Source organism: Panthera tigris, chromosome B1, assembly GCF_018350195.1.
Source record: "Panthera tigris isolate Pti1 chromosome B1, P.tigris_Pti1_mat1.1, whole genome shotgun sequence".
NCBI lineage: Eukaryota > Metazoa > Chordata > Mammalia > Carnivora > Felidae > Panthera > Panthera tigris.
In genome coordinates this window covers 159,613,703-159,626,006 of record NC_056663.1, presented here as the reverse complement: position 1 = coordinate 159,626,006, position 12,304 = coordinate 159,613,703, and the positions used below count along the sequence as shown (strand labels likewise).

The 12,304-nt window shown below is 33.7% G+C and overlaps 1 protein-coding gene across 5 annotated transcripts in view; it reads left to right on the top strand.

Annotated features, from left to right (window-relative positions):
- The window catches only part of EXOC1 (exocyst complex component 1), a 62,201-nt gene that overhangs the window by 14,109 nt on the left and 35,788 nt on the right, over positions 1 to 12,304 (top strand). For 3 of the 5 annotated variants that reach the window (XM_015534738.2, XM_015534737.2, XM_042984495.1), the window contains exons 4-9: positions 191 to 350; positions 3,219 to 3,239; positions 4,758 to 4,945; positions 7,456 to 7,683; positions 7,902 to 8,034; positions 8,894 to 9,003. In XM_015534738.2, coding sequence (XP_015390224.2) covers positions 191 to 350; positions 3,219 to 3,239; positions 4,758 to 4,945; positions 7,456 to 7,683; positions 7,902 to 8,034; positions 8,894 to 9,003 — 840 coding nt within the window. The remainder of the gene's footprint in view (positions 1 to 190; positions 351 to 3,218; positions 3,240 to 4,757; positions 4,946 to 7,455; positions 7,684 to 7,901; positions 8,035 to 8,893; positions 9,004 to 12,304) is intronic. The other 2 variants (XM_007075877.3, XM_007075876.3) reach the window with 1 other exon arrangement.

Sequence of the window (12,304 nt, the reverse complement as noted above, 5' to 3'; positions counted from 1 at the left end):
AGGTAAACAAAGTTTTTCCTATAAATTGAATTCTCTGAATCATTCTCTGTAAGTCACTTGGCTGATTTTTAATGGTGATTTTTTTTCTTTAAGAACAGCTTCAGCTTTTCATTTTATTGAATGTCAATTTTATAATAATGAAAAAGGGATATGATCAAAAAACAATATCTTTTGTATATTTTTATTTCAGGAAAATCCTGAATTTGATTTACATTTTGAAAAAATATATAAATGGGTTGCCAGCAGCACTGCTGAAAAGAATGCATTTATTTCATGCATTTGGAAATTGAATCAGCGATATCTCCGGAAGAAAATTGATTTTGTCAATGTTAGCTCACAGCTCTTGGAAGGTAAAGTGAAATAAAAATGTATATGTAAAATCAAGTATATCTACAAGTGTATATATAATTTGACATTACTCAAAATTATTAGAACACTGATTTACCTTATATTGCGAAGGAAATGAAAAATAACTTTTCTTATTGCATAGGTGATACTTATTCATTATAGAAATTGATACATTAAATAAAAATCACTTATAAACTTAATCCTCAGAGATAACTGCTGTTAGCGTTTTGTTAGTCTTCTAATGTTTTTTCTATGCATGTTTAAAAACACTTTTAAAATAAGGAAATTCACATTCTGTTTTCTAACATACTTTTTTTTATAATGAACATTTTTCATGTTATTAAATACATTATTTTTAGTGGTACCATAGTATTCCATTTCATGGATATACCATAATTTATTTAATCATTTATTTTAAAATTTCCAAATTTTGCTTACTTTAAACAGCTTTGACATAAATATCCTTGTAGCTGTATTTTTGTGCAGAGTGTACTTATAGTAATCAAGAACACAACTTGAGTCAGACTGATTGGGCTTAAATCCTGGTTTTGTTACTTACCAATTATGTGACCTTAGGTTATTCTATGTTTCAATTTTCTTTATCTCAGAAATAGAGATAGTAATAGTATCCTCCCTGTAGTGTTGTTGTGAGGACTGAGTGACTTAACATATGAACATGATGAGAACAATGTGAGGTATATAGTAAGTGCTCAATAAATAGTAGCTATTATTATTATATTATCAGGGTAAAATTCTTAGACATGAGTTAAATAGGATATTTTTGATCAGTGTTTCTTCAGGGATGTTACTATGGATTATTTTGTGTTATAAGACAAAAACTCTACTGTTACATATTAAAAGTGTACAGTAAGATTTTATTATTTTAAAATTTCTTTCATAAAGACATAAACATTGTAAGAACATGGTTCTCTATGCTTTGGGGATACAATTTGTGTTGTATTCTTTATCTCAAAGAAAGCAGTTGAAATAAGAGCCAGTATGCAGGTCAAAGTTGTTTCTCCTCTTTATTGATGAAAAAACAGATTTGTCCTGCATAATATATATTAGAAAGAATATTTAGATTTGTCCTAAGCTATATATTAGCATTTTAAAATAGGACCTTCATTCTGTTTGGTTGAAACATCTGAAGTAGCCAATATTCAACCATTTTGACCTATTAAAAACAGCAGCTTCAGATGCTTCAAACTGTTCATTTACTTAGCCACTTGCCTCTGTCTTTTCCCTATTCTGTTTTACTTCTTCCTTTTCTGTTTGACTGTGGATATTTCCTCTGAAATATAGTACTGTATTCTTTCCCAACACTTAGTAATTAGTAAGCCCGTTACTGGTTTCAGGTTTGATGCTTGAAACTGGCAGAGGCAAGTCACATCTGTTAGGTCTTGTGCTACGCCCACCAGTAGGGCCCCTGTGTAGGAGCCGGCAGGGCTGGCATCTCACCAACATTAGACCCCAGTGTCTTGGCAGTTGAGTATGTTGAGGGAATGACCATCAAGAAATAGATGGTAATTTTTCATTCCTTGAATAGTGGTTTAATTTGTTTTGAGTGGCATTTATTTATTTATTTAGCCATTTCAGGTTGAACAATTTGATGAGGGAATGATTTCTATTCTGTTTTTAATTGTTGTGTATCTCCAGAAGTTATTCATTGCCTACGATGTGTTTTAAACCAATACATTTCATTGAGGCAATGGTATGGGAAAATATGTATGCTACCTGGTTTCCCTTATTAAGAAATATTACCATAATCAGTGAGAAGAATATTGCTGTTTTTTAGAACGAAGTCTCTAGCTTTTTAAAAAAAAAAAAAAGGCGTTTAATTTTTTAGGGCCTAAAACAGTGTAGACATTTTCATATTTATAAAAGTTATCCCTAATTCAGATCAGTTTTAGGAATACTGTGAAGATCCTTAAGGATCTCATTTTGAAAATCATTTCCTGTAAACCAATTAACTGTTGCTTTGGATTAGTGGAGTTCAGAAAATATCTTTTATTAATGTTTGCACACTTGTTTTAATGTTTTAAAGAATTTTTAAATCATAGCCGTTGATTCCCATTAAAATAATAAACGTGTCTAAGCTTTGGATGATATTAGAAAACAAATAAGAAATTATCACCATCTACTTTTAAGAGATAAATAATCATCCAAGTAAGATTTCATTGTGAATTCTAGCAGTGTCGACTTTAGTGGTTTTTTTATTGGTGACAATTGAACGTTTATGCTAGTAAGTGGGGCTTCTCAGCAGAAGGTTTTTAAAGGAGGATTTTGTTAGCAGTTGAAGTAGAGTCAAGTTTTTGTTGGCTTTTTCTTTTTCATTATTATAACCAGATTTTTTAAAAAAATCTTTGACTTGAATCCTGAAAAGCCAGTTTGAACTGATATCTCATGTGGTTTTTTAAAAAATTGTTCTAATCTCGTCTTTTCTAACAGTGTTTTATGACTAATCTATTGTGAGGGAATGTCTGGGTAAAGTTTTTGGGCCTTGAGTGAAAATAACTAGACTAAATGCATGAGTCACAGCTGACCTAAAAATAATTCCCAGGAAATGATCTATTTCCCAGTTTTCTCCAAGGACTAGTCAGTGCTATGTCTTAAAAGAGAGAAAATAGAAAGATAAATTTATTTTTAGTCAATATCAGAAAAATAATGAGGGAATTAACTCTGGAAATTTAGCTTCTATGGATCTTTTCACTTTGTAGTTGATTTGGACATTGTCTTTTAAACTTCAAGGTATCAGAAGTTCAAATGAAATATGGGTAGTATTTAAAAATTTTAAACCTGTATACTTTTCTACCCAGCTAATATTCTTTGCTTACTTTCCTCTGCTTTTTTCATACCTTTTTACTCTCCAGAACTGCCTAAAGTTACAGAAGGTGCGTAACACCTTTTCTTCTTATTCTATTCCATATATTTTTACTACTTGCCATTGTTATGTACTGTTGTTTGCATATTTTATGAAATTGTGCATAGGGACAAGTTTATTACCACAAAATCCATATAGTAATAAAATTAATGATAGGATTCATTATTGACCTCCAAAGGACTATTTCATGGAAGAGAAAAATGTTTCTGAAGCCGTTATGATCACTTAAAATATTTGTTTATTTTAAATATCCACTTGTGTAAGGAGCTGTACAGAATGATTTGGGCAGTTCCTGCCCCCTAGTGGCTAATAAACTGTCAGATATGACAATTTAGCATTTCTACAGTGAACTAAAATGGACTTGTTCAGAGGACAAGGAGCTAAGTGATGCCTGTCTGAAGAACTTATATACTGTAATCTGTAATTGCCTGTACCAAAAGTTTTATTCCCCTCCTTTTTTTTTTTCTGGGACATTATCTAAGTCTGCCAAATTATTTTTCTTAGGAGTAAATCATTTATTACTTTGAATTGGTTGTTTTTTTCTAGAACAAATTAACATATGCCAAGTCATGCTGAATATAAATATTCATTTTCATACAAAATAATGAATATTTAAAGTGTCCAGAGGTTGTGATTTAAATTGTGTCCCGTTAAGTTTATGAAAATCAGTAGCTTTATTTAGAGTTTTATTTGAGAAGTAAAAAAAAAATTTTTTTTCACTTTACCTCTCCTGACCTCAAGCTTTACATAAAATTCCACTAGCTGACTGTATTTTGTCAAAAAATTGAATTAGAACATTTATCCAGAAGACATCTCACATTTCACCTCTTGGTCTTTTGTTAAGACATGAAGACCATTTAAATTTTTGTGATTTCAAATAGCCATATTATTGTTGCTCTTGTTCCTACAGACTTGTTGAGAATGTTTTTATACCTGATCTTTAGAAATTTTATCAATGCATATGAAAAATTTTTAAAGAAAAGGAAAATTCAGTTAATATTTTCAATACCCAAAATGTGAATGCATTTTTCATTTCAATTAAAATTTATTTGAAAAAAAAAAAACATAATAAGGACAAAAAGAACAGAAGAAAAATGTTACCCAGGGGAAAAAAAGGAAAGGAAATTTTTTTTTATGTGTCCTATATTCATAATCATTGTTTTATTAGTGCAACAACCACCTCACATAGGAAAAATAGATTGGGCACATGTTTTGTTTCTGGTTTTGTATTTATTTTTTTTAGTTTAATTATATTTGGGGAAATTGTACTAAAGCCTGTTCTAACACTTACAAGTGAGTGAATTAGACTGCATGCTTTGTATTTGTTATAATAATTGTTATAGTAAACATTATATTAACATATGCAGTCTTTCATAAAAATAAGAGGTTTTTTTTTTAATATTCTAAATCATTTTTTCCTATTTTTCAGCCATTAAATGTGACCTGTGCTTATAACTGACTATAAGTACCATGTTACTGTCCTTCCTACTTTTTTACTACTTAATTTTTTATTTTTACCCTTTTAAAGAATCTGTTCCAAGTGGAGAAAATCAGAGTGTGACAGGAGGTGATGAAGAAGTAGTAGATGTTTACCAAGAGTTAAATGCAAGAGAAGAGCAGGATATTGAAATAATGATGGAAGGCTGTGAATGTGCAATCTCTAATGCTGAGGCCTTTGCAGAAAGGTTGTCCAGAGAGCTACAGGTGCTAGATGGGGTAAGACTTTTTTACAGTCTGTGAGTGAATGATGTGTAGTGGATTGAGAAGACTGGGGATGTTCAAATTCTACTGCCTTAGTACTTAAGCCTTTATAATGTGATTATTGCCATCTTTCTCTGTAAGCCCATTACCAGATGCCATGTGTCTCACTGTTCTTGTTCAAAAGACAGAAGCATTCCTATTAGTCAGGCTAGTGAAGGTAGTTGGCTGAGGTTCAGGATTTGGGGGTGGCTCTTGACATGAAGTGATGGAAGTAAAAAGTAGCCACCCAGAAACAACTTGGGGGTTGCTTCCCCCCAGTCTCTGAAACACCACAGAACAGTCCAGTGCAAAAGAGTAGCATTTTTGTGGTTTGGAAAAAAAATAGGTACAAATTAGAAATAGAAAAATTAGGGGCACATGGGTGGCTCAGTCGGTTGAGCATCGGACTTCAGCTCAGGTCATGATCTCACAGTTCACGAGTTCAAGCCTCGCATCAGGCTCTGTGCTGATAGCTCAGAGCCTGGATGGAGCCTGCTCTGGATTCTGTGTCTCTGCTGCCACTCATGTTCTCTCTCAAAAATAAATAAACATTAAAAAAAAAAATAGAAAAATTAGGTTAAGATAAATCATTTCATTTACCCAAAAGGAGCAGAATAAGTGTAGTGAAAACAAGAGAGCCAGGGAAAAAGGGTGTTTGGCTGCTCTGCTAAAATGTTTTAGGATAGCTCTTTTTAATTTGCATGCATGGTTTCTGAGTCAATAAACTAAATGCGCATCTTTAGAAAGTAAGGAGCTAAAAGATATAGCTAAAAATAACACCACTAATGTGAGAAAAATCTAACAGAAGACCATGTGGTATTTTTTGTTTTGTGTACACAAAGTAAGCATTTAAGAAAAACCCTCAGAGAATGAGGAATATTTTAAAAGCTTAAAGAATTTGGGCATTTTATATATGAAAGGTACAAAATTTATGAGATTACATGAATAGTCCAAGTTTATAAAATTCACTTGAAGCAAAGCCTAGAAGAAACTTCAAGATGTTAAAGTGGAAATTGTCCTGGACAGGTTCAAGCCCCAGGTCTGCTACTTAAGAGATATATTCGATGGCTCTGTACTCTGCTGACTCTTACAGTTGGGCTGTACTTATAGTTGAATTATTATGAATAGCTTATAAAATAATATGTGTGAAATTACAACATATCAACTGTGGAATGAAATTCTTTTCATCCTTGTCCAAGTTTTTTGCTCATACCATGTTACCTGCTTTCTTAATGTGGCTTGGTGGTTTATGTTTTTTCTTTTTTTTTTCTTTTTGTAATGTTTGTTTATTTTTGAGAGACAGAACATGAGTGGGGAAGGGGCAGAGAGAGAGAGGGAGACACAGAATCCGAAGCAGGCTCCAGTCTCTGAGCTGTCAGCACAGAGCCCAACGCGGGGCTCAAACTCACAAGCCGTGAGATTATGACCTGAGCCGAAGTTGGACGCTTAAACTGACAGAGCCACCCAGGCGCCCCTGGGTTTTATTTTCTAATTAATATTGCATATATGTTCCAAGTTATCATATTGTTTCCAATTTTATTTTGGATTTGACAGCTTCCATATTTCAAGAAATTTATCAATTAGTCAGAATCACTTAGAAAACAATGATAAGGGGATGGTGGTTTGTTATTGTTTTGCCCAGGGAAAAAAATATACAGTAGTTGCAAATGAAAGAGAAAAGAGGGGCGCCTGGGTGGCTCAGTCAGTCAAGCAGCCCACTTCAGCTCAGGTCATGATCTCACAGCTCGAAGGCTCATGAGTTCAAGCCCCACGTTGGGCTCTGTGCTGACACCTCAGAGCCTGGAGCCTGCTTCCGATTCTGTGTCTCCCTCTCTCTCTCTGCCCCTCCCCTGCTTGCTCTCTGGCTCTCTGTCTCTCTCAAAAATAAATAAACATTTTAAAAAAATTAAAAAAAAAAAAGAAAGAGAAAAGAAAGACGATAGAAGGAGCTATCTTATGGATATATAGTCTCTGGTCATGTGGTCTTATGGTTGTGGCTCTTCCACATTCTGTAAGTACTAATTGTACTATAGTTATAGATTAGTTCTGTGTATCCTCCAAAGACTGGTATACCACTGCTACCCTCTTGACCAAGGTATTACACAGGTGATTATGCTTTTTTTTTTTAGCATTTTACAAAAATGTTAAGAAGTATAGAAAATTTAGCTAGTGGAATTGGAAGAAGTGTCAGAACTGGGAATATATCAGCACTGATGATACATTGTGGGACAGAACCCTACTTGTGAAATCTGGGGAAATATAAAATACTGAGGCATGGTTCCTAACCTTGATAGAGAGGCAAGTGTATCTTCTTGAAATACTGTGTAAAACGTAGAACATAATCTTAAAGTGATAAACTAAAATAAATGCATAGATATATACCAATCTGTGTTACTCAGTTGTCAAAGGGATTTAGAAATATTTCATCTTAACGCTTCTTTTATACGTTCAAATAATAAGAGTTACTTTTGTTTTTCACTTTGTAGGCTAACATCCAATCAATCATGGCCTCTGAAAAGCAAGTGAACATCCTGATGAAGTTGCTGGATGAGGCTTTAAAGGAGGTAGATCAGATTGAATTGAAACTGAGCAGTTATGAGGAAATGCTCCAAAGCGTAAAAGAACAAATGGATCAGATCTCTGAAAGCAACCACCTAATTCATCTTAGTAACACTAATAATGTAAAACTCCTGTCTGAAATAGAGTTTCTGGTGGTAAGTATGTTTGTAGATTGCCACCACCAACAAAACAAAAAATCTAATGATAATATATAAAACCCATTTGTAAAAATTTTCTAATTTCTAATTTCTAATTTCCTTATGAGAATAGGATTTAAAATAATTCCAAAGACTTTATGATAGGATTGAATAGCATCTTACCTATAAATTTCCCAAAATTACATGTGCAGATGGTACATTTATATATATTCCAGAACCACATGGACTTGGCCAAAGGTCATATAAAGGCCCTTCAGGAAGGAGATCTTGCTTCCTCCAGAGGCATTGAGGCCTGCACCAATGCCGCAGATGCCCTTCTACAGTGCATGAATGTAGCTCTTCGACCAGGTAATGTTCATTAGAAATGACAAAATCTGACCAAAAATCTGAGACTAAGCCTGTAACTTGGTATAAAGTTTTGACAAGAAATACATGAGGCAAGTGGTTTAGGGTGACTTTAGTATTAGCTCCTCAAACAAGCTTCCCTTATTTCCAAATATGTTTCTGTTGGTACCAAAAACTTTTTCATTTCAGTTCCTCTGACCATCAAGGACTCTAGTTAACACATGATTTTTCTTTAGTACAGTCTGTAGAAGCTAGCACAAAGTAGATACTTTGATTAGACCAGAGAGCATGAGGTTTTGCTAAACCAGTGGCTCCAAAACTTCAGTTTGCCTCAGAATCATGAAGAGGGCTTGTTAAAACACATATTACCAGGCCTCATCCCCAGATTCAGTAAGTCTCGGCGAAAGCCCTAGATTCCACATTTCCAACAGTTCCCCGATGATGCTTGGAGAACCACTGTGTTATATTTTTTTCTCTTGCTTACTTTTCTTTATAAAGCATACAAATAAACTAATAAAACTTTGGGTTCTTCAAAACTGCAATTCAGATACTATTATAAATGTGTTCATTGATGGGGCACCTGGGGCTCAGTTGGTTGAGCGTCCCACTCTTTGGGCTCATGTCATGATTCCAGAGTCATGAGATCAGGCCCCACGTCGGGCTCTGCACCAAGCATGGAGCCTACCTAAGATTCTCTCTCTTTCCCTCTGCCCCTCTCCCCAGGTCACACTTGAGCTGTCTCTCTTTCTCTCTCTCTAAAATAAAAAAAAATTTTTTAAGAAAATTTTTAAAAAATGTATTCATTGGAGATCAGAGAAATCTTTTTACACATTAAATCAGTCAAGAAATATTCTGATTTCAGGCCATGACATGCTTCTGGCAGTCAAACAGCAACAGCAGCGTTTCAGTGATTTGCGAGAGCATTTTGCCCGGAGACTGGCCAGTCACCTCAACAATGTTTTTGTTCAACAGGTAATTTTATTTTATTATTAAAACTGGCATGTTTCTGTAGCTACTTAATATATTACCTTAAACTTAAATTTCCACAAAAATATAATGTGTTTAATTGGGATCACAGTATAATCCTTCACAGTTTTATTTGATTTAAGATTTTTAAATAAGACTTTTAAGTATTTGCTCATAGAAGTACATTGGGCCTCAACTGCCTCCTTAGGTAGACAGTCTAGTTCCTTCAGCTAAAACTTTCTGATTCTAGAAATCAAATGACAATGCTTACTTGTTACATATACATTTAAATGTTCTTATTTATAAAAATAAGTCCAAACTTATATGTTTACTGCTTGGCCTATTTTATTTTTCAATATTTTGAGGTGAGAGAACCAGGACTTGATTTGGTAGTTTAAATGTTTCATTGGCTCTATGTATTTATATATATGAGGAAAATGACTATAGCTCAGTTGTAAATTCCATTTGATTTAATTTTTATATGAAAAAGGAGGTTATAATTAAGGTTGTGGCAATAATACTACTTTTAATAATATTAAGAGTACCTTAAAGGGATTTGAACAGAGGGTATTTTAATCTGCCATAATAAAATAGGTTTCTTATGTTTTTCATCTCTTATTAGGGTTATTAGACAAAAAAAAAATTAGAGAAATTTTGTTTGTCAAGAAATGCTGTCTGAAACATTGTATTCTTATTTTGTTTTCACTTTGCAGTATTCTAAAACAATTGTATTTACTATATTTTATTTCCAATTAGTTTACTCAGGCCCTCCTTCAACTCTATAACAGGTCCTACTTTCTTTCGGTGCCTGTGAGTACATCAAATTTGGCTCAAGCTTCTCTGATTCTTTTTTTTTTTCCTCTAAAGTTTGCTAAACTTAACAGCAGCAGAATCTTTATAGATTATAACTTTACTGACTTAAGCTGCCTGTTAACCATATTTATAGCAGGTTTTTCATGTCCCATAGTCAAAAGTTTATTTTGGCCAAAAAGGCATTTAATCTCATTCTGCTTGCCTTTCTTCCTGTCATTCTTTCACTCATTCACTCCTTCATTTATTTAGAAATCATTTACCAGGTGATTGGGATGCATACCAGGCATCTACTTGGGATAGACGAGAGGCTAATCCTGTCCCAGAGTAGCTCACAGTCTAGGGAAGGGAGATACACATATACTCAGGTAGGGTAAATGTCCTCATAGCAGTAACATATGCAAACATAAAGGAAGACCTCCTAGCTAAGCATGTGAGGGAAATATTGGGGAAGACTCTCTTAACGTTTCATTTGACCTGAAAAGTATCAAGAAAAAAGTAAATCCAGAAGTCACATAGTAAATACTAATCACATTTTTCTTACATTAGTATTTCAATAACACCTATTTCTGCACAATTCCATAGTTTTTAAAAATGACATTGTTGATAGTGATGTTATCTACATTTGTAGATGGTATTGGAAATACCAGTAGGTAAACAGTAGTCCTTTCTACACCCTTAATTGTTTGTTGTAACATGCAGTTATTTATGATTTTGCCTCCTTGCCTTATAAGCTAATGGCTTTGTTTAATATGAATGCTTCCAGTTCTGAAAATCTAATGTGTATTGTTATATGTGAGTGATGCATGTTGAAAAAAACAGAATGTTGCAACAACCTGGGATATGCTGAAGAAAGTGGAGGAGGAGGATGTCCCAAGTATAGAAAAGAGACTTTCTGTGTGTTGAATTCAGTGCATCAGGTCACCTAGCAAAAGAGTTGGGAAGTGGGTATCTCTATTCCTAATTGTAGAACAAACTAACTGGGAAAATTTGATTACCATATTATAGTACATTTCTTTGTCAATCACCAGGTTTTCACTATGTGTCTATTAAATACTTGCTGAAGTCCACATGTAAGAATAAGAAATGGCTCCTAAACTCGAGATGTTTATAAGGAGTCATTAAGACTAATGTACTTAAAGCTCTATAGCAATGCGTATATTGAATTGCTAATTGTATGACTATATATACATAGTTTTGCATGTGTGTGTGTGTATATATACATATGTAGATATATATGTATATATGTGTGTGCATAGATATATATATACATATATTTATATACGTGTGCTAAAGGTTTAATCAAAAGTGAGGTTACTGAGAATTTAGTCAGATATGACATCATGGATAAGACAACACTTGAACAGAGTCTGTGCAGTCAAGTTTTTGGCAAATGTGTATATATTCAACATGTGTAACTTCTGTACAGAAGAATACAATAATCTGTTGATCACATGACAGTAATATAAGATCATTGATTTCCAGTCTTTTTAAAATTCATGCATCAGTAAAATTAAAAAAAATAAAATTTGGAGATTTATCAAGTCACCGATTTTTAATTTTACCAAGTAAATACTTTTAAAAAGAAATCCTGACACCCACTTTCACTATCTTTTTATCTTGGCACTAAAAAAAAGACTATGATTTCAGACTTCTAAAATGAATACATTTCCCTTTATGAGAAACTCTCTTCTATCCTTTTGTTTCTTAGTGTTGTAGGCCAGTGAAAAGCATCTGCGCATCTGGGAATCATTGATCCAGAGGATTCTATCTGTGATGCAGCTTTCGTATTAGTACTATCCACATGGCTGTATTTTAATGAAACTTGAAATGTTATTCTCTTCTTACTATATATACATATATAGTCATATTTTTAACAACTAACTAGATTCTTTTGGCTCTTCTAGATCTTACACACTCAGCTTCCATTGAAATTATAGACTCTTACCCATAATTTTTACATTTACTAGGGATTTGTGTATTAAGATATTCAACTAGCGAATTAGGTCAGTTACACTAATTAGGATTTTGATATTGAAAAACAGGCAATCAAATTAAGGCTAGTGAAATTGAGGAAATAGTTGCATCAAATGTATGTCCTTTAAAAAATTCTTTTGGTTGTTTTTTGAAATATTTGGCTTGAAAGGATAAGTGCTCTCTGCCCTTCTTTGTCCCCTTTGGGTCCACAGAGACCTCATAATTGTGTACATTGTCTTTTGCAATAGGGTGAGAAATGATTATGCACTGAACTAAAAGTACAATCAGGAAAGAGGCTCCTGGTGGCACAGTCGGTTAGGCTCAGATCTCTGCTCAGATCATGATCTCACGGTTCGTGAGTTTGAGCCCTCCATTGGGCTCTGCACTGACGGTGTGGAGCCTGCTTGGGGTTCTGTCTTTCTTTCTCTCTGCCCCTCTCCTGCTTGTGCTCTCTCTCTCTCTGCCTCTCTCTCTCTCTCTCTCTCTCTCTCTCTCTCTCACCTCTCTAAAAGTAAATAAA